We start from the raw sequence: 26,364 nt of genomic DNA, 5'->3' as shown, positions 1-26,364 counted from the left end.
CAACAAATACCTGGTAAATGTTGCCTACTATCCTTTTGGAAAGGGAATCAACGTAACGGCTGCAACAGAAGTAGACACGGAGTTAAGCTTTTCTTTTCTTAGTTAGGATACGGGTGAGCGCATATATGCCTCCATTTATGACGATATAATTTTTCTAACAGCTAAATGAAAGACCCCTGGACTAGAAGGCGTGAGGCCTGGTTTCTATGCCCACCTCCATTACTAACAAGCTGCATGCGTTCTCTCTGGGACTCAGTGTCCCCATCTGCAAAATGGGTAGGCTGGACTTGGTATTCTCAACATGATGCTTTTGGCTCCAGGACTCCACGGTCAGGCTCCTGTCACGAGGCTGGTGTTGTGAGGATGCCAGGCTTTCTAAGCAGGCACTGCTGGCTTGGGTCAGGATAGGGGTGCAGGACTGAGAATAAAATAAAGCACAGTGGCCATGGGGAGAAAACTCCCTCGGGAGGAAGGCAAAAGTAATGGAAGGACTAAAAATACCCTTGGCTACAGAGTCCTCAACAGCCAGGGGGCCTCCGGGAACCACGGAAGCCAGATGGAACACAATGGATCATTGAGGGGCTGCCGGAGAGGCCAGGGGCCCAGAATAGCTAAGGAAGGAAAGACAAATAGAGAAGATCTTTAAATGTGTGGCTGACCACAGGCAGACCATGGGAGCCGGAAGAGAAGGAAGCTTTTGAAGAGGAAGGGAGCCAGGGGCCAGGCTGGGGCAGGGCTCGGAGAGGAGGGACAAGCATTCACTACCTCCTAGCCGTGGCCCTCAGGCAGGTGTCTGACCTACCTGAGCCCCGAATGTCTGGAAAATGGAAGCTTAGCCTCAGCACTGCCTGCCTCTCACGTGCTGTGGGAATCCAAAGAGAGAATGGATGGGAAATGCTTTTTGGACCCAGTGCAATTAAGGCCCTGCTTTAGCTCATACACCTCCTCAAACTGCTTTGTTTTAGACTTTTTTTGGTCATGTCTATAATTTAAAAAAATAACTTTTTTAAGCTGACTTATTTTGAGACACAGAGAGAGCGAGCAGGGGAGGGGAAGAGAGAGAGGGGGAGAGAAAGAATCCCAAGCAGGCTCCGCACTGTCATCGTGGAGCCTGATGCAGGGCTCAAACTCACGAACTGCGAGAACCATGACCTGAACCTAAACCAAGACTCAGAGGCTTAACAGACTGAGCCACCCGGGCACCCTGGACATGTTTATTATTTTTAAAAACCTTTTATGGCAGGAGGAACAGGCTGACGAACTATGGGCTGCGCACCCTCTGTTTTGGTGAAAAATTCATTTCCGTCTGTCTCTGGCTGTGTTCATGCGGCATGGCATAGCTGAGTGGTGGGGACAGAGATGCATGGCCTGCAAAGTCTAAAACATTTACTATCTGGTCCCCACGGAAGGGTCCGCTGACCCCAATGCAGAAACCTGTTCAGCTCCTCCAATTTTCATAAACCAAAAACACCTGCGCCATGACCACCCAGAAACCCCTGCCCACGATTTCTTCCAGGACGAATTACTTTCCCGATCTTGTACTGCCCGTGCACAGACGTTAGAGGAGGAACTCTGTGTCGGGCTTCTTTTGCTGACAGTGTTTGTGGGTAATCCGTGTGGCTAGGTGTGGCTGTACGTCTTTCTCCCTCGTTGCTTCACGTGAACACGCCACGACTTATCTGTCCACTCCGAGCACTGGACACTCGGGTGGTTTCCAGTGTGGGACTGTTGCAAACACGGCTGCTAAGAATGCCCGAGTCGCCGTCTTTTGGTGGCCACGTGCACACAGTTCGGTTGGGATACACCTGGGAGGCGAACTGCTGGGTTCTGGAGCTCAGGTTTGTTGGCTGGGGAGAGGTTCTGCCCCAGCCTACACTCATCTGGCTTCTTACCAGGCCCGTGGGTTTAGACCTGGAGGCAGGGCGAGCAGGGCCCACGAACAGCAAAGCAGAACACTGTCCTCAGCTGGCGAGGCCCTGTGGCTCCCCAGGCGCTGCTGGGATGGCACACCCCAGAGACGAGTGCCCGTGGGTGTTCGCGAGATAACTCTCCGAAGTAGCATTTCCCAAACATCAGCCATGAAGCCCCAGGCCCATCCAGGAATTGGGAGTCAAAAGAACAGAGGAGGAGATGATGCATACACTGGGTTCCGCACGTGAGTGCTTGCCCGTGAAGGGCCCCGAGAAGTCCACAGCAAAGAAACGTGTTCATCTGAGCGGAACCCAAGGCTGCCCCGGGTTATCTGGCCAGAGAACCCTTTGCTGATCGAACACCTATCTGCCGCCCTAGGACGTGGGCCGTGGGACACACCTTGGGAAAGGTTGTTCTGAGGTTGCTACAATTCCATAAAGACCCTGTGGCCGGCCCCACAGCCTGAACCACAGCAACGTGGTTCAGGACTCCCAGAGGGCGGTCCTGAGGGACAAGAGCGAGGGGAAATACTCACTGCCTTGGGAGGCTCCCTCCCCTGAGGTGGCTTCAGTGTCTATAAGAGAGAGAAAATGAGAGGGAAGTGAGCGGACTGGACCCGGACTGGGCCGGGCCAAAAGAGCGAGAAGAGCAAGGGCAGGCGGTCCACCCACCACCGTGTGCCCAGGACGCTCTCTGCGCATTCAGGATGCAGCGCACACAGCCTCACAGCCCTTCTCCGTGCCCCCTGACCCAGCGCCCTTCCTCCTGGACCATCTCTCCCGTCCCCTCAGCCCTCTCATCTTCATTAACGGCCACAGCGCCCCACCCCCGCTCCCGGGGCCGCCTCGAAGAGCACACCAGATGGACCCGCGAGCACCTTCCCTGCAGGGGCCGCCACACCAGGTGGCACTGAAGCATCCTGGGGGGAAGCGGGCCCGCGTGGGGCAGGCAGGGGCACTGGTGACAGAAGTCTGGTGGCATGACCTCCCGTCCCCTCTCCCCTCGCCAGCCCTGTGTGCTCTCCCAAGTTAAGGAGGCCTCTCCTGTCCGCCTGGGTCTCCCGCCTGCTGCAGAAAGAGGGAGAGGACTGCAGCTCTGGGGGAGGGGGGCCCAAGGTCATCCCCAAGGGGGCCCAGGGAGAACACCAGACAGAGAACGGGGAGGTGCGGCCCTCAGCCCTGCCCCACTCACCTCGGTGTGCCCGTACGTGGGTCTGGAAACAGTTATAATATTTGTACTTCTTGCCACAGATTCCACACTCATAGGATCCTGGACAACAGAAAAGGAAGGGACAGGTCAGTCGGTACCCAACATGTGCAACCATGAGGTCCCAGGACCCGCAGTGATGTCCCCAAGCAGCAGGAACTCTGTGACAAGGGGTCAGGGGTCATCCAACGGGCTGTCTCGTCCCCGGCAGGCAAAGGGGCAACAAGGACCAGCAGAAACAGCATTGAGCCGGAGGTTGGGAGGCCAGGGTCTCATTCACAAGTTTTTGCCCCAACTCTCTAAGTCAACTTGGGCAAATCACTTCCATCTCTGGGCCTCGGTTTCCAAATCTGCAAGGCGGAGAAGGCAACTCTCATACTTACTCCTTGAGAGGAAAAAGGAAATGAACATAAAAGTGTTCTTTCAGAATAAGGAATAAATGGCATCCACGGAAGGAAATCAACACGCATTCAAGTAACTTCTACCTCCGCTCCCTACCGGGATGGGACAGAGGTTAAGAGGACAGTCTTCGAATCACATGGATCTGGTCTCTGTCCCTCTTCTGCCATCTACCCACACCACAACCTTGGTAATTCCCTTAAACACACTAAGCCTCAGTCTGCTCACGTGTCAAGGGGCTGTAAGTACCCACCTCACAGGGGTGGCCCCACGATCCCCCTAGGAAGCGCCCAGCCCTCCCACGGATGTGCCCTCCGGGGAGAACACAGAACACCGGGAGGCGGAGCAGCTTTCTTGTTCTCTTGGGCATGCGGAGACCCACACGGCGTGATTGCCTGATTCCAGCCCTCTGCAGGGCCCTTTTCCCGGGAGTGGGTAGACTGAAACGGCCGAGTTGCCAGCAGGCATTTCAGACAGGTCAAGGTGGAGCCCACCCACACGGAGCACGCGGGAAAGGCCCATGGCAGGAAGCCAAGCAGAGCCCCTCAGACCTAGCCTGGCAGGGGCCCCACGAGCAGAGGCCCTGCCCAATCCCTCACATAGGCCAGCTAGCACCTGGGCTCAGGCCGCATCCTTCCCAACAGAATGGCCAGGAAGCTCGCACCAATAGAGGCCCTGGCCCCACTCCGGGGTAAGTGCGCTGGAATGGCTGGGGCTAAGGGCCTAGGAACCTGCCTTTTTCAAAAGGGTCCTCAGGGGATTCTGACTCCCAGCAACGAGGTACGGGAAGCACTGGTTTCAGAGTAAGGCAGGCCCGGCAAGGAATCTCCGCTCTACCATTCACTGGCTGAGCCTTAGTGTCCTCCTGGGTAAAGTATGGACAATGCAACAGCATCGAGTGAAGACTGAAGAAACCTCAAGTGTCCCTGCCGTGAGCCCAGATGTTCGGTGAGTGTAGGCATCACCGGTTCCTATTGTCTTCAGCCCCTCCTGGGGGCAGAGGCCTGGTTACGTGTAAACTCCAGGTATTAAGTCACAAGAGCACTGAGCTTGGAGACTGTTAGCTCCGTTCCACCACCCCCCTGCCCCCGGCTGATCTCAGGCACATCCTTCTTCTGGTCCGAGCCTCAGCTGCCTCACCTGTAACACAAGACGAAGATCCTACACCTCATGACTGAGGTCAGGATTAATAAGACACCACATGTGAGCCGGATGCCACACAGGCAGCCTCGCCACCGCACTCCTGTGGGTCACTAAAGGGGACGCTGTCATCCCAACACCAGCATGGAACTTAGCAGTCTGTCATCCAGTGGTTTTCTATGTGTTACCCTGGTCTCACAGGAAAAAATACACATATGTGGAGCAAAGATCCAGTTGTGTATTTCTTCGTTTTTAGCCCCGTGACTGGCACACAATGGGGGGGGGGGGGGGGGGCTCAATAAATTCACAGTGTCCTGCTGTTCTCCTCATCTGTCCCCGAGTCATAATGACCCTGACTCCCCTCCTATGGCTGGCTATGACCCACTCTCCAACAGTTTCTGCCAGTTTCCCTTCAACCAACTGAGAATTTATGGAGCATCTTAAACATGCCCGGCACCGGAGCCCCAGCCGTGAGCGAGAGTGTGAGTGATCGCTGCCCTCTGTCTGCCAAGAAGCAGACAGGCCACTAGGCAAGGGGACGGGCAGGGTGATGGGGTTACCACAGTCAAGTGCAGGACGTGGTGGGCCCAGTGCAGGACCCTAGGTCAGGGGAGTGAACAGAAGAGGCGGAAGGAAAGGGGGAGATGGACGAAAGGTGCCCCAGGGAAGGTGGAGTCTCTCCCCAGAGGACTGAGGTCACAGCCTCTGACAAGGAAAGACTTGGTTCAGACTTAACCCGCTTCCAGGTGAGGTCTCTATGCCCCAGCCCTGCCACAGCCCTGGGCCTCAGTTTCTCCAACTGCAGTCAATGACCTAAAGACTTTTTTAAGCTGTGTAATAACTGCAGGCTGCAATGGGTCCCCCCACTTGCCAACCCCCTTGATTCTGTTCACAAGCAGGCCAGGTCCCAACTGGCTTCGTGGGGTTTTCCCTCAACCCACAGAGGGAGCTGAGGATCTGTGCAGCCTTGCTCATGGATCTCAACCCACACAGAGTCACAGCGGGTACGGTCATCAGTCTTACATCCTCGCCTGGCTCCCCAGGGCAGAGCGGGGCCCTAGCCCAGTGCACTCCTAGGACTGAGTTCAAGGTCCTGCCTGCCTCCTCAATGCCACTCACCCTAAGCCCTCAGGCTTCAGGTGCTGTGTCTGCAGAGGGGCTGGGTGTGCAGACAGCTGGAGGGTGAGGCATGAGGCAAGGGCACCAGAGTGGCAGCCCCACAGGGCAGTGGTGCCAGCAAACCTGGGCTCAAATCCTGGCTGACCACATAAGCAGCAAGAGGCCCCAGACAAGTCATGGAAACACTCACGCCTCGGGCTTCCTCTCTGAACACAGGAAAATGGCACCCACCTCGGGGGGCGGCTATGAGCAATAATACTGTGGCTACTTAGAGCACAGTACCCAGTACAAAGCCAGCATTCAGTACAGAGAAACTGCTGTGACGATCAGCATTTTCCAAAGTTCTTTACAACCCAACTTCCTGAACGCACCCCGGGAAAGAGAGACCCACAGTCAAGCTGGTGGGAGGCATGGCCGTCTTGGGGAGGTGCAGTGCACGGGAACTTGGAGAGGTCCTGCACTAACCTGACGGTTTAACCCAAGCTCTTCTAACGCATTTGGCCACAGAACTCCTTTATACCCCTGGCCTGTTTCAGAGTTGCAGCCCATAGCAAGTGCAGCCAGAATGTTCCCGATTTCCCGATTTCCACGTGCTCTGTCGTCCCTCTAACGGCCAAGTCTTCCAGGGCCCCTGGCGGGCTCAGATTTGCTGCCCTGTGGCAGCGACAGGGTGGAGGAGGGCGGCCCCTCATGGCCCTGCAGATGCTATAGCAGGTTCAACTTAGCAGGGGTCTGCAGGTGGCGGCTATGTCCAGCCGTGCCCCCACCCTCATGCCGGCCCCAGTCAGGTCCTCCTGCCCCTCAGCCCTCACGTACCAGATGCATATCTCAACGCTTGGTCAAAAATCCAGGTCCCTGAATAGCGGCTTCGCACAGATCCACCGTGGGGGCTGCCTTCGGGCGCTTTTCCATCTGAATTACGTAAGAAATCAGAAAGAGCCCTTAAAGTTGGGGGTGCCTGGAAGGGTGGGGAAGGAGCCAGGTGAGGAGGGGCTCCAAGTCTCAGGTCAGCCAGTCACCTGAGCTCCCGGGGCCTTGGCTTCTCCATCTGAACACGGAAGGGTGACCAAGATCGTGCTGTCTACGTTTTCACTAAAGAACTTGTCCTGGCAGGAGACATCCACACATTCCGCTGGGAGGCTGGCCTATGGCAGAAAGCAGCGGCTACAGGCCCAAATCCCCCCAAAGTTTTGTTTTCTCTATTCTCTGACTTAATATAACATAACATTATTCGCAGTATGGTTATAATGCTTCTCCCCAGAAGCCTTCCAGCAAAATGAGCCTACAGGGAGACCATGCCCTGCGTATGCCATGGTCTTATGTCCCCCAGCCCACAGCCACTGCATACCCCAGTGTGGCGCATGGGGCCCTGACCAGCCTTCCGGGGGATTCTCAGCTCAGACCATCCTGGCCGGATGCCTGACTCTCTGCCAGGTAAGCTTCCTCACTCTGCGGGTTCCCCAGCTACCCTTTTGTCATCACCATCATGGTCTACTAAATGCCAGGTGCTCTAACACTTTTCACTCGAGCCTCTCTTACGTCTCCGCACAGGCTTGGCCTCTGAGCCCAACGCACAGGTGAGGAAGCAAAAGCTGGCCGGGTGCGCGGCGATGTGCCCAGCCCACACAGCCAAGGAGGGCAGGGTGTGGACTCCGTGCCTCGGCACACATCAGCTCAGCTCCCCATCACACACCCAGTAAGACAGGTGATTATCATCCCCACTGTTCAGATGAAGGAAGCGAGGGCTGGAGGGACACATATGGCCAAAGGCTGCCCAGATCGACCTTGATCCAGAACCTACGTGTGTGACCACCACACCTCTGGGAAAGCACCAAAAAGAAATGATGCCTGTTGGGGCGCCTGGGTGGCGCAGTCGGTTAAGCGCCCGACTTCAGCCAGGTCACGATCTCGCGGTCCGTGAGTTCGAGCCCCGCGTCGGGCTCTGGACTGATGGCTCGGAGCCTGGAGCCTGTTTCCGATTCTGTGTCTCCCTCTCTCTCTGCCCCTCTCCCATTCATGCTCTGTCTCTCTGTCCCAAAAATAAATAAACGTTGAAAAAAAAAATTAAAAAAAAAAAAAAAAGAAAAAGAAATGATGCCTGTTAACATGCACCATTTGCCGACTGCAGTCAGGTCTCATGCCCATCCTCCATCCTTCCAGAAGTCCTCGTGTGGTTGGGACAACTCAATACCCATTTCGGTGATGCACATGAAAATTCTAGGGACCAGATGGCTCACGGTTGGGGCTACCCACAGCTAACGGCTGACCAGCCTTCAGGCCTCCAGAACCATCCTACTGGCACGACACCAGGTCACCTCCAGACGCCAAGGTGATTCCCCTTCAGTCCCGGGGCTCCCCCCAAGTGCTGCCGGGCAGCAGATCCCACCCCCACCCCGGCGCCGTGTCTGGTCCTACCACAGGACCCCTGGCGTCCCCTATCCCCTATCACGGCTGCCAGGAGCAGCTGATACAGCATGCCAGCACAAGGGAGCCAAGCCTCTACCTCTCCCCAACCCTGCTGTTGCTACTGACACAAGAAGCCACAGGTGCTGAATAATAGCACCTTTCCAGCATTTTCCAGAAGTACCTGGCAGAAAGCCTGGCTCCTTTCCCAAGAGGATGGGACAGATCAGGTGAGGCCAGCTGAGACCAGAGGGGTCTCAAGGGGGTGGGAATGCCAAGGAACACCCAGCCCTCTTGGTTCCGGGACCCAGCACGAGTTGGGCCCACAGCCTACTGGGGGACAAGGGACCTGGAGAGGTAGTAAATCATGGACAAGTGGGTTTCCTGAGCCTCTCAGGGCTTGGACTCAGACCAAATGTCCTTGGGTCCAGGGTCTTCCGAGCAGAGTACAGATCACCTGGGGATACATGAGCAGTCAGTTTTAAGAGAGTCAATACCCCAATCATCAACTTTCAAATGTATTCTTCCCTAAATTCAATGTGCTGGAGACGTGGCAGTGTCTGGGGAGGCCCCACGCAGCTGGCCCTCCTTCCTACTTCCCTCCTGACCCCAACCCTTATGCACTACAAACAAGGTGGTTCTTTCGTCCCCCATCCCACCATGGTGCCCCCCCCCATGGGGGCTGCCCACCTCAAGGCTCCAAGCACAGAGGGAATCCCAAGTTTAAGAGCAGACCTAGAAAGTGGGTGAAATCTAGGGAGCAACGCCTTCGGCGAATCAGGTGATTCCCAATTCTTTGCTCTTAACAAAACTGAAGAAGCATCTAATGGGGCTGTCAGCAGAGAAACCATGAACAACAGCGTCTGATGACAGACCCCGTGCAATTTTCAGTACACAATTTGGAAAGAGTTCCAAAAATTGAGTGACGCTCAAAACTCCATGCATCCCTGGTGCCTTATGTATGTGATTAAGCTTTCTAAGTACTTCCGCGTATGGAAACCAAAACAGAGGAGTTAAATGAAAGCTGAATGTTGTCTCGCGCAACAAGAAATACTAATTCACTGAAACAGCAGCCAATTGAAAAAGAAATGAAGCCCCATCCATTTCACTAAGAGGTGAATTTTCAATTAATTATTTATTTTTACATTTACTGTTTATCTGAATTTGTTTTTGACAAACTGTATACTAACAATAACTCGATCGGGGGAGGGGGGGACGTTTTAAAAAGTACAGTTTTATGATCCCAACAAAATTTTTAAGAATTTCAATTTATGTACATCTTGTTGTGGGAGATGACTCTAAAACAGTGATCAATAAAAGACTCTCAAGCATAAAAAATATATTACATTAGGATAAAATCCTGCGAGGGAAGTGGACTGGAAATATGAGTTCAAGGAGAGAAAGGAAAGATGTAAAATTTCTGACTGTTAAAGACAAGCTTGTTCGTATGTTTTTAAAATGGATGATGGCAGATATCAAATCGCAGTGGGTTTGGATTCTCTCGGATACATTTAAAACAATGGTTTCACGGTTATATTTCCAAAATGACACTTTTTTTTTTTACACAATACTCCAGAAATTATATCCTTTGAAATTATCTAAACTCTGGATAAAAATGTGAGACGTCAACTCAAAAATATGAAAGAATGTACGATTTCTCAAAATTCTTCTGGGAGGTAATGAACAAAAAGAAGCTGGAAAGCCGTTGGCCTTTTTGGCTCCTGTCTCTCCAGATGTAACCCCAGGTATGTCAATGTCCTGAGGCTTCAGCTAATACTGCTGGTATCTGCTTTGCATTTTGGGTCTCCCGCGTAAAAACGCTTTCATACCTATTACTTCACTCTGCCCCCAACAAGTCTACTGGAAAGACAGGCGGATGTCACTACACCCACGGATCGATGAAGACAGTGTGGCTCAGAGAGGTGAAGGATCCTGTCCAAGACTCCACAGCGGGGCAGGTCCTGGGTCTCCTGGATTATAGTCCGGGGGCCCTTTCCCACGGGGACGCTCTAACTAGGACCCCTGCCCACCTTGAACCAGCAGATGAAGAGCCAGTTGCAGAGATAAGACGTGCCCGGGAGGGCAGCCAGAACTCCCCTACTCTCTGCCCCGCTTCCCTGGTGGCTGTGGCAAAGAGCTGAGTGTTGGTTCTGGCAGGCTCAGGTACAAAGCCCTGCCAACAACCTACTGAAACAGGAAACTATCAGCTGGAGCCACGGAGCGGGACCTGGCACCCCTGCCTGGGTTTGTCACAGACCAAAGCCCGTGTGGCCGTGTCTGAATGATGGCCTGCTCCTTCCAGAGCCGTGGCTGAGCCGCCGCCTCCTTTCCCTGCGCCTCCTCCCCGGGCAACCCTGCACGTGTGCAAACACCTCTACCCCTTGATGCTCAAAGCTCACTGCCTAGAAACATCCATGTAGCCCCCCATCTGAGCCTTCACTGTGCCTGCTGCATCCCGTCCAGAGATTTCCAGGACAGAACTCTCTTCCTCACAGGCCTGTATCCAGTTCTAAACAGTTCCCACAGTCACAGACGCCTTCCTTTTACAGAGCTGAAATCACCTCCTGGTGACGGCCCTGTATCGGTTGGAGCTCAACATTCTAAAGAATGTGTCCGCTCCTTCCCCTCCCCCTCAAATGCTTCAAGTTGTGAATACTTATCCCCCATCATCTCCCCCACACCCCCACTGGCCCTGCTCCCAGTCTCTTCCTCCCCAGGACAAAGAGCGCTTAGCTCTTCTTTGGGGCTCCTCCCCACGCCAAGAATGAACTCTCTGGATATAACCTGGTTGGCCCACACCCCGTATCTGAGGACAGCCCAGCGGGGTGCTTGTTCCCTTCATGGGTTCCTGTACCTGCCGCTCCTCCTGGGCTCCCTCATGTGCAACTTCCCCAGGATTAAGGGCCGATGCTCCCACCCCACAGGGAAGAGCACCCACTGCTCGGTAGTACGTTCTGACCACGCAGATCATGGCATCTGAGCATCCTTATCTCTCAGGAAATGTTCCGGGGACTGAATGTCCTGATTGTTGTAAACTCCGCTTGCCTCCTCTTTACCATCTAGGACAAGAAGGGCAAGCAGGTTTCCACATCGTAGTTTTCAACTCTGGCTGACTGGCAGTGACGTCTTGGTGAGCATTGTGTTGAGAAGGATTCTGAAGCGCACTGTTACAGTGTGCAGGGATCAATTAGCAATGCCTGCCACGACTGTGGACCGAGGTGTATCGACGGGAATACCTTGTGTTCAGAATTCTCCATGGTGTTCTTAAAACCTCAAGTGTGGCTCTACCCTTCCTCGGGCTGCTGTGCAGAGGTCCGCATGCAGCTTGACAGGTGGAAACGGGAAGCTGTTGCCTCACTTCCTTTCACTTCTGGTCTTATCCAATAAAGTCATCAAGTTCAATATTACGATCTCTGCTCTTCTTGCTGAAAACCCCTGAGTTTCCCCACACTGGCTCCAGTGGCAGTGATGTTCTTTCTAAGAGTGAGAGATATCTTTCTCAGCACGGGGAACTTCTGGGCAGCTGGGAAACGGCAGCCGACACTGCAAGCTTGGCAGCCAGCCTCCTGGGCACGGATGCCCCTCCCGACTCTCCCAGCCTGGGAAGCTGCCAAGTGCCACGCACGTGTCCAAGCCCCAGCTCCTCCATGGGAAGTGCCTCAGATGATGTTTGTGTCATTGGGAACACTGTTTGTTTGATGGCAGTTACAGGACCAGTGAGGACCCGGGGGTGGGGACAAGGGGGGGATGGAGCTCAGAGGAAAGGCAAACGGGAGGTTCCCGCATGGCACAGCACGGAGTGACCAAACAGGGACGCTATTCTATTCGGCTACAGAGGCCGGCTCTGAGCCCCGAGCGTGGCTGGGTGAGCAGGGCACTCCGGAGGCCCTTGGCTCTGCAGAACCTCATGCTTCTCTGCCAAGTGCCGGGGGAACACGTTAACTCCACGACACCCGGCCACCGGGGCACGGAATGCACACCGTGGCAGGTGCACATTTAAAGGGATGGCTCTAACCGGCATTCTGCCCCTGGCCACATCCCTGAGAGGGCTTTCCCTCCTTGTTTTCCTTCCAGGTGGGAGGGGTTTGCTGTAAGGGGGATGGACCCTTCAGGAAGTGGAAGGAAACATCACTGACTTGCTGTGTGGCCCAGGACAACTCTTCCTTTCTGTAGAATTGTTTGCCCCTCTATAAAATGAGGGGATAAGGGGGGTCAAATCTATGGCATGTATACCCCACTGACCATCTCCACGTCCATGGCAGACATCAATAATCAATCATGCCACCCTTTAGAATCGTGAACACGGGACTCCTTATAAACAGCAGCAATTACTTGGCCCACAAGACAAAATCTAGTTGTTGTCTTGAGATGAGATGAATTCAAAAAGCTCAATTCTAACTATTTGATTTTTTTTTAATGCTTTTCTTTCCTGGCTCTGAGGCCAAACCAGATTTCTCTGAGCCTGACCGTCGGTAGAAACTACACCCTCGAGGAGGAAGGTCTGCCTTGATGGATGCGAGATGAGCCTCCATAACGAGCAGGAAGTGCTCCCAGGCCCTGCGACAGTACAGGCTCCAAAATGGCGGCTCCACTCCCGACTTGCGGGAGTGGCTTTATTCCTTTTTCTCTTTTTTACTCCTCTGACTAGTGACTTTACTCCTTTTTCGTGAAGAGTTTGCCAAAAGCAGGTTACTTAGAAATGTCCCTGGATTCTAGGGAGGGAGGACTAGAAGGGGCCCCAGGGACAGGACAGATTGCCCTGTCCAGTCCTCAGATGAGAAAATTGAGACTCAAATTAGACGCTCAGAGCCCATGTCTTCTGACACCTCATCCAGTGCCAGCCTTTCCCCCCCCCCCCCATTTTTTTTTCTCTACACCACACTGGCTTATTTCTTAGGCTTTAGAAAAAAGCAGAAACTATTACCACTCTTCCCCCTTGAAGTGGTACTTCAAAGAGGTACTCTTCCCCCTTGAAGAGTCACGCTAATACTACTGATAATAATAGCAAATCATTTACGAAGTACAATGCTGAGTGCTTTATGTACATCATCGTATTGAATCTTCACGGAACCCCAGGAATTTGCAATTGTGAGAACTGAGGCACAGAGAGGTCAAGTAGCCTGCCTGAGGTCCGACAGCTATTACAGCAGAAAGCCCGGATTCACTTCCAGACTGAAGACCCAAGCTCATTCTCTCTGCACAATGCTGTCCTCCTCCACCCGCCTCTTTTGATTTGCACACCCATGAGGTGGGCAGGACAGGGAGCATGCCTCACTGGATAGAAGAGGACACGAAGGCACAGCAAGGCCCAGGACCCTGCTGCTGAGCAGCCGCTGAGTTGGAAATCACCATCAGAGGCTGGCACGAGGCCGTGGGGCCTCTTGCTGTGCAGGCAGCTGGCCCAGGGAGGACTCCTCCCAACACTTGCCTAGCATGGCTGCTATAGGCCTTCCCCACCAAATCCTGGCTGCTGGCTCCAGCCCAAGATTCAGATACAACTACCCTTCACTGGCCGTCTCCGGGTGAAGACACACACATATATATATCTACTGGGCCCCATGAGTCTCAAAACACACACCCCAAAGTGAGGAAGGGCACACCCTCTCTTGGGGTAGCTAACACTAGTGGCTAACACTGGCCTTGGCTCTGGGAGAGTGAATACTGAGGGAAGAAGGACAGACATGGGCTCCTGATAAGCCCCTTCTTCCACTGGGCACTGAGCTAAGTTACTCCTGCTCCTCACCAAATACTTCTGGTTCATTCCAATTCTGTCATGAGGGATGATGGCATTTCCTGGCCACCTGAGATTGGGAGGGGCCATGTGACTAATGAGGCCAATGACAGGGAGAGAACTTAACTTTACTCCTTTCTGGGCTGTAGCAGGTAATAGCTAGTGTGAATCTCTCCAGAGCTTTCTCTCCCTCTGTCCCTTGGCTGGCAGCATTTCATACAATAGCTGCTTTTAGCCTGGGTCCAGAGCAGAGCCCCCAGATGACCCACAATGGGCACGTAATATGACTTAAGAAATAAACCTTTGTGGTTTTGAGCTACTAAGATCTCATCACTCTCAGGCTCGTTTGTTACGGAGGCATAACTTAGCCCCATCCTGACAGTTATGGCCCCAATGTCAATACTTCTCCCTAGAAGCCAGTCCCTACTAGGCATTGTGGGGTGGGAGCAGGGAGCACAGAGGCACGGGGCAGAAAAGTCCAGGGGCTCCTAGTCTCATGGCAGAGGTAGGCACAGGCAAGACCCCTCTAATTTAAAATAGATAATGGGAAAGCCGCCTGGGTGGCTCAGTCGGTTAAGCATCCGACATGATCTCGGCTCAGGTCATGTCTTAGGTTTGTGGATTCGAGCTCCGCGTCAGGCTCTTCACTGACAGAGCAGAGCCTGCTTGGCATTCTCTGTCCACCTCTCTCTCTCTCTCAAAATAAGTAAATAAACTTAAAAAAAATTTTTTTAAATAAATAACGGGAAGTACTCACGTGAGGGGTAGGGTATAAACGGAACTCTGACCAGAAGAGATTAAAGAAAGCTTCTGGAAGGTGGCGGCACAGGAGCCGGCCTTCAAAGATGGGCTGGATTTGGGCATGTGGAAATGGACAAAGGCTTTCCAGGGAGAGGGAACGGTATGAGCAAAGGGCAAGAAATGCTGCATAAAGGCAGAGTGTGCTAGAACGAAAGGTCCAAAAAGATCATAAATAGGAAAGAGGAATCAGGTTACAGAGGATCTCGATACTATGGCCTTGACCTCACACAGCGGAGTGGGAAACCCCAAGTTTATTAGCAGGAAGTGACATGGTCACTGATTTGTTTTTGCCAAGGCCCCTGGCAGCCAGAGTAGAGGGCAGGTGAGGGCAGAAAGACACACAGGCATGGCTGTCAGTGGGATGCCGCAACGACCCAGATGGGGCTGACAGGGTCACAAGGAACCGCAGAGAACAGCCGGGAAAGGGAACACGAGGTTGAGCCTCGGCAGCTGGGAAGAAAAGGCAACAGGACTTGAGCATAAACTTGGGGACACGCAACAGGGGAATCTCTGCACAAGGCCCTGTGTGCCAGACACGTGACGTGAGCCAGAAGTCAGGAGGAAGTGAGCCAGAGCTGGACCAGGAAGGACAGGCAGAGGGGAGGGGGGGCGGCAGCGTCTAAGAAAACACTGAGCACGGGAAACGTGGAGCAGCGCGGATGAGAAGGGAAGTCTGGGAACAGGCGAGACAAGTCCTCCATGGCAGGCGAGGCACGCGGACTTCACAGACCAGGGTTTGCAAACCTGTGGCCTCGGAGTGACTCCGACCCACAGACAGGTTTGTTTTGCTTGGCAGATTTCAAAAGTCAGATTAGTTGCCAACATTTAAAGCCAAAAGAATTCACCTCAGATTTCTCACTTCTGGCGTGTGGCACGTCTACACTGAGCCCGTCTCCCACCCAGTTCCGGCGGCAGCTGAGGACCGAGCCCCTCTGTGTGTGTTTTGGGGGAGGCCTTGCGGGCATCTGGGTCTGTGAGCCCCGCCTGGTGCAGGTGGCCCTGAGGGGAATCCCCTGGCTCCCGCTGGAAAGTGAGGGGGGAGAGAGAATTTCTAAGAAACTCATTTCCACAGAGCTCCTCTGAACCTGACCCAGACCAGAAGAGGCAGGGGAAGGTGCCAGTCTGTCACGAGTCCGGTCCCGAGGGGGCCTGTTCCAAGCAGGACGTGCACTGGGAGCTGCTTGCAGGAGCCCGCGGTGAAGCCAAGGAGAAAATAAATGCAGACAGGCATTTAGGACAACGAGCGACGTGGCGGTGCTAGACCTACCTGGGGCACGGGAGCCCACGCCATGAGGGATTTGCCACGCCTACAGAAAGTTCCGGGCATCTGACCCGAGCAAGTCTTAAAGCACGGATAGGGCTCTGGCATGTCAGGGAAGGAAAGAAGAGGTCCAGACTACAACTGTCCAAGCAGAGGCAGGTCTAAGGAGCCTACGTCCTTCCCCAAGGGCAAAGCAGAGCCACCTAAGGTTCTCTCAGCCACGGACAGGCAGGGCTCTTCTCTCCAGGGCTCCGACCCCACGCCCGGGTCCCGGCCCTGACCCTCCCGGAGAGGCACTCACCGAGGGTCTGCTGGTTACGAACGCCACCGATCACCACGCAGATCTCGGCGGGCACGTCGCCTGGCCCGTCCTTGCTGACCACCTTCTTCTCCTCCTTGGCCTCCCCCTGCCAGATCACCTCCTGGATGTAGTCATCAGGTAGCTCTGTCTTCACCTTCACCTCCGTCATCGTTCCCTGCTCGGCACTCAGGGAGGCCTCGGCCGGCGCGGGCTCGGGCCCCTCCACCTTGGTGCTCTTCTGGCTGCGCTTCAAGCGCTCCCTGGGAAAGAAGAGAGTCTGTTCAGCGTGGACCCCGTGCCAGCCCCCAGACCTATCTGGGAGCCCACCAGCCCAGGGGGTTGCAAAATGTTTAGTGACAGACCCATTTCTCCGTGAATCTCACCTTGAGGCACCGGCACCCATGGCGGCCCCTATGGGTCCTCCAGGGAACCCCAGGGCTCCGAGGAACACCGTTTGAAAATCATTGGGCTAGTATGGCTCCAACGCCACTCAGTTTACAGATCTAAAGAGGTCTAAATGTGCCCAGCAACTCCTGTAACTGGGGTTAGAAAAGACCTACGAGGGCAGCTACGGGTGGTTGAAATCAGTTCTTCTCCAGGCTTGATACGCACATCAATCAGCTGAGAATCTTGGTAAAATGCAGATTCTGGTTCAGCAGATCTGGGGTTTAGCCTAAAACTCTGCTTTTCTTGCTTTCTTTCTCTCTTTCTCTCTCTCTTTCTTCTTTTCTTTCTTTCTTTTTCTTTCATGTTTATTTACTGTTGAGAGGGAGAGAAGAGCATGAGCAGGGGAGGGACGGGGAGAGAGAGAGAGAGAGAGAGAGAGAGAGAGAGAGAGAGAGAGAGAAACCCAAGCAGGCTCCGAGCTGACAGCAAAGAACCTGACACGGGGCTCAATCTCACAAACCGTGAGCCAGGTGTCCTGAGATTCTGCTTTTCTACCAAGCGTGCAGCAAGGCCGATGCTGCTGGTCTTCAACCTGCACTTTGGACAGCAAGGGTTTAAGTGGTTTGATGGGTACAAAGTGCCCAGGGCTGTTCCCTTCCCTCCTTGGCGGAAGGGCTGAAGATTCATCCAAGCCCCTCCCGGTTCCATCTCACGGACGGGAGACTACAAGCCAAAAGCGTCACTCAGGCCTTACCATCTGGCTTCCACATGGCTCTGCAAATACCAGAAAACATTCTCAGGGTAATGAGCTCAATACTGAGGTGGGCAGGGAGGGCACAGACCACCGAACCTCCTTTTGGGCGGGGGGGGCACATTGTGGCCCAGAGCACAACTGGGACTTGCCCAGGGCCACACACAAGACAGGTGGCAGGCCAAGGCATGAAGCCTTGACATCTCTTGAACAGAGCGGTTCAACGTGACTCTCTGTGTTATCATAAGGGGGAGCCTTCTGGCAAGGGGATCATCACGATCACTCCCACCTCTGAGGTACTGAGGCCAAGGTGTGCCACACTGGGAGATCACATCACGTGCCAGCCCAGGGATGCCACCCTGTCACATCCGGCCCTCTCCACTGCTTCAGAGAAGCTTCTGGACTGAACTTGAAGGCCCACACTTGAAGCACACTCAGGCAAGCCCACTAGCATGCCAACCGAGCTTCGTGGAGGTGCCAGGATGGGAGGCAGGGACCCGGGTTCTGACCCTGGATCTGAAGTGGGTTTGTTGTAGGACTTTGGACAAGACTTTTCTCTTCTCTGGGCTTCAACAGCTCCATCTTTCACAGGACCATGAGTTTTTATCACATTCACTGTCCCTCCCAGCTCTGAACTTTCTCTCAGGTTGGTGACTGAGCAAAGAGAGGAGGAGGGTCCCAGCTAATGAGGAGGGGACAGCAAAAGGCCACTGGGGAGGTCCTAGTATGGACTGAACTGTGTCCCTGACCTGCCCAATTTGTATGGTGAAATCTTTTTTTTTTTTTTTAATGTTTATTTATTCTTGAGAAAGACAGAGAGAGAAAGAGAGAGCAGAGGAGGGGCAGAGAGGGAGAGAGAGAGAGACAGACAGACAGACAGTATCTGAAGCGGGCTCCAGGCTCCGAGCTGTCAGCACAGAGCCCAACGTGGGGCTTGAACCCACGAACTGCGAGATCATGACCTGAGCCAAAGTCGGACACTTAACTGACTGAGCCACCCAGGCGCCCCTGTATGGTGAACTCTTAATCCCCAACACAACTACAGCTGGACACAGGGTCTTTAAGAGATAATTAAGGTTAATAAATAAAGTTATAGGGACCTAATGTGACAGAACAGGAAGAGAAATCTCTGTCTCCCCACCACGTGAGGACACAGAGAGAAGGTGGCTGTCTGTAAGCCAGGAAGAGGGTTCTCACCAGAACCCAACTGTGCTGGCACTGTGATCTCAGACTTCCACTCTTCAGGACCGTGTGACAATATATTTCTGTTGTCCAAGCCACCCGGTCTGTGGTCTTCTGTAATGGCAGCTCGAGCTGACTACTGCTCAGGACTCAGATGGACCAAGCCAGAGTGAAAAGGTAGGCTGGGAGTGGCCCGGGTGACTCAGTCAGTTGGGCGTCTGAGTCTTGATTTCAGTTCAAGTCATGATCTCCTGGTTTGTGCTCAAGCCCCGCATCGGGCTCCGCGCTGATGGCACAGAGCCTGCTTGGGATTCTCTGCCTCTCTCTGCTCGCTCTCTGTCTCTCTCAAAAATAAATAAACGTTAGAAAGAAAATGTCTTAAAAAAAGGCAGGCTTGTGGGGAACCAGCCAGGAGCCAGGGCTGTCCGGTCAGGCACCTCCTTGCTGTGTGACTTGAGCCACCAGCTGCCCAACCTCCACGCCCCAGTTTTCCCATCTGCAAAATGGAGCTAACAGGATTGGCAGGCAGATTTCAATCAACTAACAAAACACTCAGCACAGTGGCTGGCCTGTAACAGCTATCAAGACATGGTCATCATTACTGTTCTTAATAATGACGAACTGTTATGGCATCCTTAGCACTCAGTGGGCCCAGTGACGCCTCCTCCCAGCGTGTGCCACATCAGGGCCACCATACACTCTTTGGGCTCTTACTCTTCTCTGCATCAGGAAACATAGATCGGGATGGTTCGATCGCCTCAGTGTTCATTTCTTTTACTTACTGAAGAAACACTGAAGTTGCTTTTTATGTGCCGGGACTGTTCTAATATACGGACTCTTTTCATCTCTTTCATCTCGGTTAACAAATGGTGAGGAAGTCCTGGGATTATCTCTGCTTTACAGATGAGGAAACAGAGGCACTGAGAAAAGTGACTTGACCCAAGTTACACGGGTAGTAAGACATGAAACCAAAATTAGACGTAGGCATCTTGGGTCTTAGCCACGGTGCGCTGAGACTCGGGGAGAAACCTACAGAAGGAAGCCTGTCCATCTGCCCCTGGCAGCTCCCACACCACCCACTCTTTGACCTTCTGCATCTAGAACACTCCAAACCGTGGTGCTAGTGGGTAAGCCAGAGGAAGGCAGACTGCCTGACTTTTCTGGCTGCTGCTTCCTCCAAGGGGGTATCTTGAACCAGAGCCCCCTTGCTGAGGACCAGTGCCCCTGGGAAGGGATAAGCCTACCCACTCCCTGCTGTGTTTAAGAGTCATCACAGGACAAGGGCACCTGGGTGGCTCCGTCGGTTAAGCATCCAACTTCAGCTCAGATCATGAGATCATGATTTCACAGTTTGTGGGTCTGAGCCCTGCGTCGCGCTCTTTGCTGACAGCTCAGAGCCTGGAGCCCGGTTCGGATTCTGTGTCTCCCTCTCTCTCTGCCCCTCCCCGGCTTGTACTCGATCTCGGTCTTTCAAAAATAAATAAATGTTAAAAAAAAAAAAAAAAAAGTCATCACAGGACAAAAAAGCCTCTTAGTTCAGTGAGGCCCCAGGAGCCACGGGAGCCACAGGTCTAAGAAGTGACCAGGGAATAGCTATGGCTTCAGGAAGGGAGGACAGTCTGCAGCCAGCCACAATAGAAGGGGATGTCCTGGGAGCGAGGTCTCCCTGGTGCTGGGGCACCAGAGCAGAGGCGGGCAGACAGCCCGGCAGGAACCCCATGTGATGAACTAAGATGGGAGGTTCTGAAGCTGGATGGTCCCACGGCCAATTTTGGAACTGCCATCACCAAGCTGTGGGATCCTGCGCAAGTGACTCCAATCCCCTAAGCCTCAGTCTTCACACCCGTACGATGGGGATAAACACAGCACCAACCTCACAGCGCTGTGAGGCAGAGACAAGGCAATGTCTGCAAGGTGGCCCCAGTGGAGATGTCCTACACATATCTATGGTCTTATGTAGGGGTGCAGGGGAGGGAAGCATGCAGAGGACACAGGGGAAGGGTCTTACACGGCACAGACGTGCAGGGGCTGTGGAGGTAAATCAACAGGGGTTTAAATCCCATCACCATCACATCCCAGCTGGGGACCCTGAGTGAGCCCCTGACCCTCTCTGAGCCTGTTTCCACATAAGTGATGTGGGGAGCCCCGTATCCGCTCAAAAGGTATTGTGAAGATCAACCACAAAAATGTAAATCCAGGACCTCATCTAGAGTGACTCATACAGCAGAGGTGATCATGCCCATGGGAACCGGTGACAGCTGCTGAAGTCGCTGCTCCCTGACAGAGACGGACCACGGGGATGCTAACCACCAATCCTGCTGGCTCACTGGGCACAGGGGTGGAGCTCGGGGACCCTGTCTGAACCCGAATGCCAGCCCGGCAAGAACAAAGCTCACGGGTCTCAGGGGGGCTGCTAGGCAGGCTGGTGGCTGAGGATTCCCTCTGGCTTGGCCCTGGCTGGTCCTGAACCTGCCTGCACAAAGGGTTAAGCCCCAAGCACAGGGCAGATGAGTTCCCCAGGACAGCAAAGAGGCCCAGTGGAGATGAAGGGTCCAACCTGCTTGTGCTCCCCACAACTGAGGTCACGGAGAGGGAACAGAACAGACCCTCCCCCTGAAATACCCTCAATTCACTGCCGACACCTGGAAGCTCAGCCTGAGAACTACGAATGCTTGTCCACCCACCCAAACAGACTCAGTGTCCTTTCCTGCTCTCAGGCACCCCTGCCAGCATCAGGACGTCCTGGTGGGAGGGAGGAGTTGCTGGAATCAGACAGGCTGGGCATTCACACGCCCTGTGACCTCGGGCTGGGCTCCCCCTCTGAACCTCAGTTTCCTTGTCTGTTAAAGAGGGACCATGATCCTTGCCAATGTGGGGGTGAGAGATGAGCCGGGGAGCTGGGGCAAAGTAGATTTCCATATATGGCGCCTGCCATGATGATGACATCACTGATTCATGAGGACATCCTCACCTCTGGGAGGCCTTTCTTATCTGCTGGAAGTGGAGTCAGACCCCCTTTCTGAACGCCCATCCGCCCCCACACAGGAGACTCTTACTCTGCGAGCTACATGAGCTATCCTGTCCCCCAAAAGGCACTCCCTTAAATGGGATATCCCCGAGCCCTGGAGGTACCAAGGACACTGGCAACTTCTCCCGGATCCATGCTGTAGATTTACAAGCCCAAATGTTGCTTTTCTCGGGTGCTTTGCATTTAATTAGGTGTCCTAATAACAATGGAATCACCGAAGTACTTATATCACTTTGAATTAGTGGTGTAGCATCTTCTAACTTCTTTAAAAAAATTTTTTTCATATATCATTTTTTAAAATAGAGCTCATTATTTTAATTATATCCATTTAAATGTACAGTGGAGCCCTTGGATATTCTCAGCACGAATCATTAGGTATATTAGTGAAAAAGCACTCGGAATCTATCTACATGCTGACACTCCATAATCTATTCTATTTGTGTCGCTGTAAAATAGATTTATATATAGATAACTACAAAATAGTTGCTCAAGATATGCTATGAATTTTATATTTAACCTGAGTCACACTTCAACATAAAATCTAAAGTCAGGCACTAAAAGGATATTTCTCGGTAAGAATATACCGTCTGTGGTCACTGGTTACTGCTCATGCCAGAAGGCCAAGAGAGAAGCCGGACCAAGTGGCCTCCTTGCCCCCTAAGAACGGTGACCCCTCATTAGAGCAATGGTTCTCAAAGTGTGTTCCTTGGAGGCTTAAGGGTTCCATAGCAATGGTCCAGAGGACTGAATGAGGCCTGAATGAAAAGAGTGGTGTTGAGTGGGGCTCCAAGACCCCTACTCTCTCTTTGATTTTAGCCTGATGTACTACATATACGTGCTTCTGTCTCTCTGTAGCGGGGTAAATGGTGCCCCCCCCACACCTAAGATATGCCCACATCTTCATCTCCAGAACCTATGAATGTGACCTGACTTGGAAAAAGCCTCTTTGCAGATGGATGTATTTAATTTTAGGACTTTACGACGGGATCATTGTGAATTACCTTAGGTGGACCGTAAATGCAAGGACCAATGTCCTTGTAAGACAGACAGAAGAAGGGACAGTGCAGACAAGAGAAGCCAACATGGGGCGCCTGGGTAGCGCAGTCGGTTAAGCGTCCGACTTCAGCCAGGTCATGATCTCACGGTCCGTGAGTTTGAGCCCCGCGTCGGGCTCTGGGCTGATGGCTCGGAGCCTGGGGCCTGTTTCCGATTCTGTGTCTCCCTCTCTCTCTCTCTGACCCTCCCCCGTTCATGCTCTGTCTCTCTCTGTCCCAAAAATGAATAAACGTTGAAAAAAAAAAAAATTTTTAAAAAAGAGAAGCCAACATGACCACCAAGGCAGAGATTAGAGAAATGCAGCCACAGGTCGAGGAAGGCTACAGACAAGAGAGCTGCAAGAGGCAAAGAACAGATTGTCCCCTGGAGCCTCCAAAAGTGTGAGAGAACAAGCTTCTGTTTTAAGCTCCCCAGCTTGTGGTAATTTGTTACAGCAGCCGCAGGAGACTAATACCCTCCCTGTGTTAGACTCTGAAGAACCCGCTCCACCGCAATTAAGTCTGCCAACCACCGCCCTCCACCACCTTCAGCCTTCTTCTGCTTCGTTCTTACTCATCCCCAGCGCCGCGTGCGGCCGGTCCAATGTGCCCGCAGAGCCTGCCTGGGAAAGTTTCAGAAACAAATCTCTTCCTCTGGGTTTTGCCAGATGGCTCTTCAAGTGCTTGGGCCCGCCCCACCCCATCTGGCATCCACAAGAGCCCTGCAGCCAGATGCAGACACTGAAGCACAGAAGGAGGCCCAGCCCCGGCACCGCCGTGCGCGGCAGCAACTCAATCAACACTGTGAACGAAGGGCATGCGCGAGGTCACGCACCTTCCAGTGACCAGAAACAATTTTCCCGACTCCTATCCGGGTGCTGTTCCCACTAAACCCTGCATCAGTGGACCGGGGACCCAAAGGCCATGCCATCTCTGGCCATGTGGGAGGAGGAGTTTCAGATGACGTCATGTGCCCAGGAGTCAGATAACTTTGCTTGCGGGTATAATTTCTTCATCATTCCACCAAAAATGCTAATACCTGAAGCTCTGCCAGGTCACGGAGATCTGCCAGCACACCGGAGATCAGTCCTACCCCTGCCTGATTCGGTTTTCCCACCTGCATGACGAGGGACTTGGAATCTAAGGCAGCGGTAGAGGCTGGACCTCCACCCAGCAGGGTAAGGGTCTCCTCGCACAGGGCGGGGAGAGTGTGCCCTGAGGCTCTGCCTGAGGACCACCCACCTCCTGCAAAGGCTACTGCCTCTTCACTCTGGCACTTGAGCCACCGGAAACAATGTTAAGGGTGGTGGGGGAGGGGGCGGATCTCTAATCAGTGTGTAAATAATGACTTAGTTAACTCCCTCTAGAATAAAACTTCATTAAAAGACTCCACTCATTAGCAATGAGGGTTAAGTAGCCTCAAGCTGAGCTTAAACACACTCTCCACAAATGCACGGGGTGTTAAAAGAATTAATGCACATCCAGCCATGACTTCAGGGTCAGCATTTACCCTGATGCACGGGCTGACCGCTGACCAAGTCCTCCTGCACTACCCAAGTGCCTACCTACCGATGATCTAAGAGCAAAGGATTCTTCCTATTCGGGAGTCGGCAGGGCCCTCCTTGGCAATGCTTCCAAGTCCAATGAGGCTTCTGCCTCCCCCGTTCCACCAGGGCTGTTCTTCCCAAGGCCCCTGGTGACCTCCATGCTCCTAGAGCCTACGGTCCCTTCCCGTCCTCAGCGACCTTGTCCTCTGTCAGTAGCCCTGGACGAGCTCCTCCCTCTCTCCTCTGTCCAGCTCTTTGTTCCCTTTGGCTCTGTGCTCGCCTGGTGGGCCCCTCCTCTATCTTCACCAGCCCAACCCTTATACACTGACAGGCCCCAAGGGTCAGTTCTAGAACCTCTTCCATCTTTATCCACACTCACTCCCTAAAGTGATCTCATCCAGACCCATGTTTTTAAATATTAACAATGCGATGATGAATCTCGAATTCTGTCTCCAGCTTGGACTTCCCCCCAAACTCCAGACCTGCACACACAAAACTGCCTGCTGGACACCTCCTCCTGGATGCCCCACAGGGACCCATATTTAACAGGCCCCAACTGAGCTGTTGTAACATACCTCCCCCCAAGTCAAGACAACTATCCTTCTGACTCCCATCCCACTACAGCTTGCAGTCCATGATGCCACCGTCAAATAACTGCAGACTTTATTTCAGTTAGTAGCAATTACGTCCCTCCAGCTTCTCGGGCCCCGGCTCTGGAACTAACCTCTGTTCCCTCTCTCTCACTGCGTACTAATGAATCTACTGGCAGATCCTGTCAACTCCCCCTTTAAGGTATGTCCAGAACCTGACCACCCCCTGGTCCCAGCTGCCTTCCCCTGCCTCCTGTCTTGCTGCCATAACCACACACAACCACACCCCCATACCTCACAGCCGGTCTCCTGCTCCTGCCCCTGCCCAACGCCCCGATGTCGACGTTCAACATAGCTGCCAAGGTGACCCCGTCCAAACAAGCCAGGTGATGTCACCTCTAGGCCCAAAACCCACTGTGGTTCCACATCTCAGCCAGAATAACAGCCAGAGCCCTCATCCCAACCCTCAGGGCTCCCTGCGACATGCTCCAAGCGCCCGCTGGCCTCATCTGCTAACACACCCCCTTGCTGGCCACACCGGACTCCCTGCTCTTCTCTGAGCACATGGGGCCTCCAGTTTTGTTGAGATATTGCTAACATAGAAGACATGAAAGTCTAAGGTGCACCAAGTGATGATCTGTACTGCAAAATGACACCTGCTCTTGAGGCTGCAGGGCCCAAGATGGGGCGCTGGGCTCCCCAGTGGCTGCTCTCTCTGACATCCATCAGGGAGCCTGCAGCCTCAGCCCTGTGGTTTCTGAGAGTGCCCCCTCTGCTTCTAAACGGCTCCTGCTCTGAATGTGCTCTCTGATTCCACGTGCTTGGGAGAGACCTCCAGGGGTAAGGGCTCTACCCCACTGCCATTTTGTATCCCCGTGCCCGGCTCCCAGCAGATGACAGCTAATGTCTGCTGAACGACACAAGCAGACAATCACCGGAGATAGATACGCCAGCGTGAAGGTGGAGGTGAGAACGGCAACGGTACCACAATGAGGGAGTGAGGACAAGGGCCCCTGTGGCGTACTGGGTGGCTGTGACATGCCAGGCATGGTGCTTCACATCGGATCCACGCACCGTCCCACTGATGCCAGGCATATCACAACGCCTGACAGGCTGGGTAGTTTTGCTTTAAGATAAGAAAACTGAGAATCAGAGAAACAGAGTGACTTTTTCATGGCCACACAGCTTCCTAGTGACAGAATGGGATTCAATCAGATCTGCCCAACTCTAACGCCTGGGCTTTGAATCACTTGGAGGACTTCTGTTTCTCTTCTCAAAAGAAGAGACGACTAAAAACAACGGCAACAAAACACCTGTTGAATGAATGAACAAATTAACGACTGATGGACCAGAAATTCCAAGAGACGAGTACGTCCCCTCATCTCCTACTGTATCCTCAGCATCCGGACAGACAGGGGCACATGCTAAGATGCTTCAAACAGCAACATAGAAACGCAATAAAATTAAGGAACGAGGAGTTCCACGTCTGCCACAGAGAAATGTGCTTGGGCTTTTTGTTCACTGTTGACCTCTAACTCTCCTTGAAGTCTTCTAAAATGGCTGCTGTTCAGAT

The 26,364-nt window shown here is 53.3% G+C and overlaps 1 protein-coding gene across 18 annotated transcripts in view; it reads right to left on the bottom strand.

The window, feature by feature from the left end:
- The window catches only part of ZNF618 (zinc finger protein 618), a 185,971-nt gene that overhangs the window by 49,327 nt on the left and 110,280 nt on the right, over nt 1-26,364 (bottom strand). For 16 of the 18 annotated variants that reach the window (XM_045469510.1, XM_045469511.1, XM_045469513.1 and 13 more), the window contains exons 3-5: nt 16,273-16,532; nt 3,103-3,180; nt 2,447-2,485 (exon numbers count right to left, since the gene is read on the bottom strand). In XM_045469510.1, the coding sequence (XP_045325466.1) occupies nt 2,447-2,485; nt 3,103-3,180; nt 16,273-16,532 (377 nt within the window). Of the gene's footprint in view, nt 1-2,446; nt 2,486-3,102; nt 3,181-6,591; nt 6,688-16,272; nt 16,533-26,364 lie in introns of all 18 variants that reach the window. The other 2 variants (XM_045469512.1, XM_045469517.1) reach the window with 1 other exon arrangement.

This window comes from Leopardus geoffroyi, chromosome D4 (assembly GCF_018350155.1).
Source record: "Leopardus geoffroyi isolate Oge1 chromosome D4, O.geoffroyi_Oge1_pat1.0, whole genome shotgun sequence".
Lineage (NCBI taxonomy): Eukaryota > Metazoa > Chordata > Mammalia > Carnivora > Felidae > Leopardus > Leopardus geoffroyi.
This window is presented reverse-complemented; position numbering and strand designations above follow the sequence as displayed.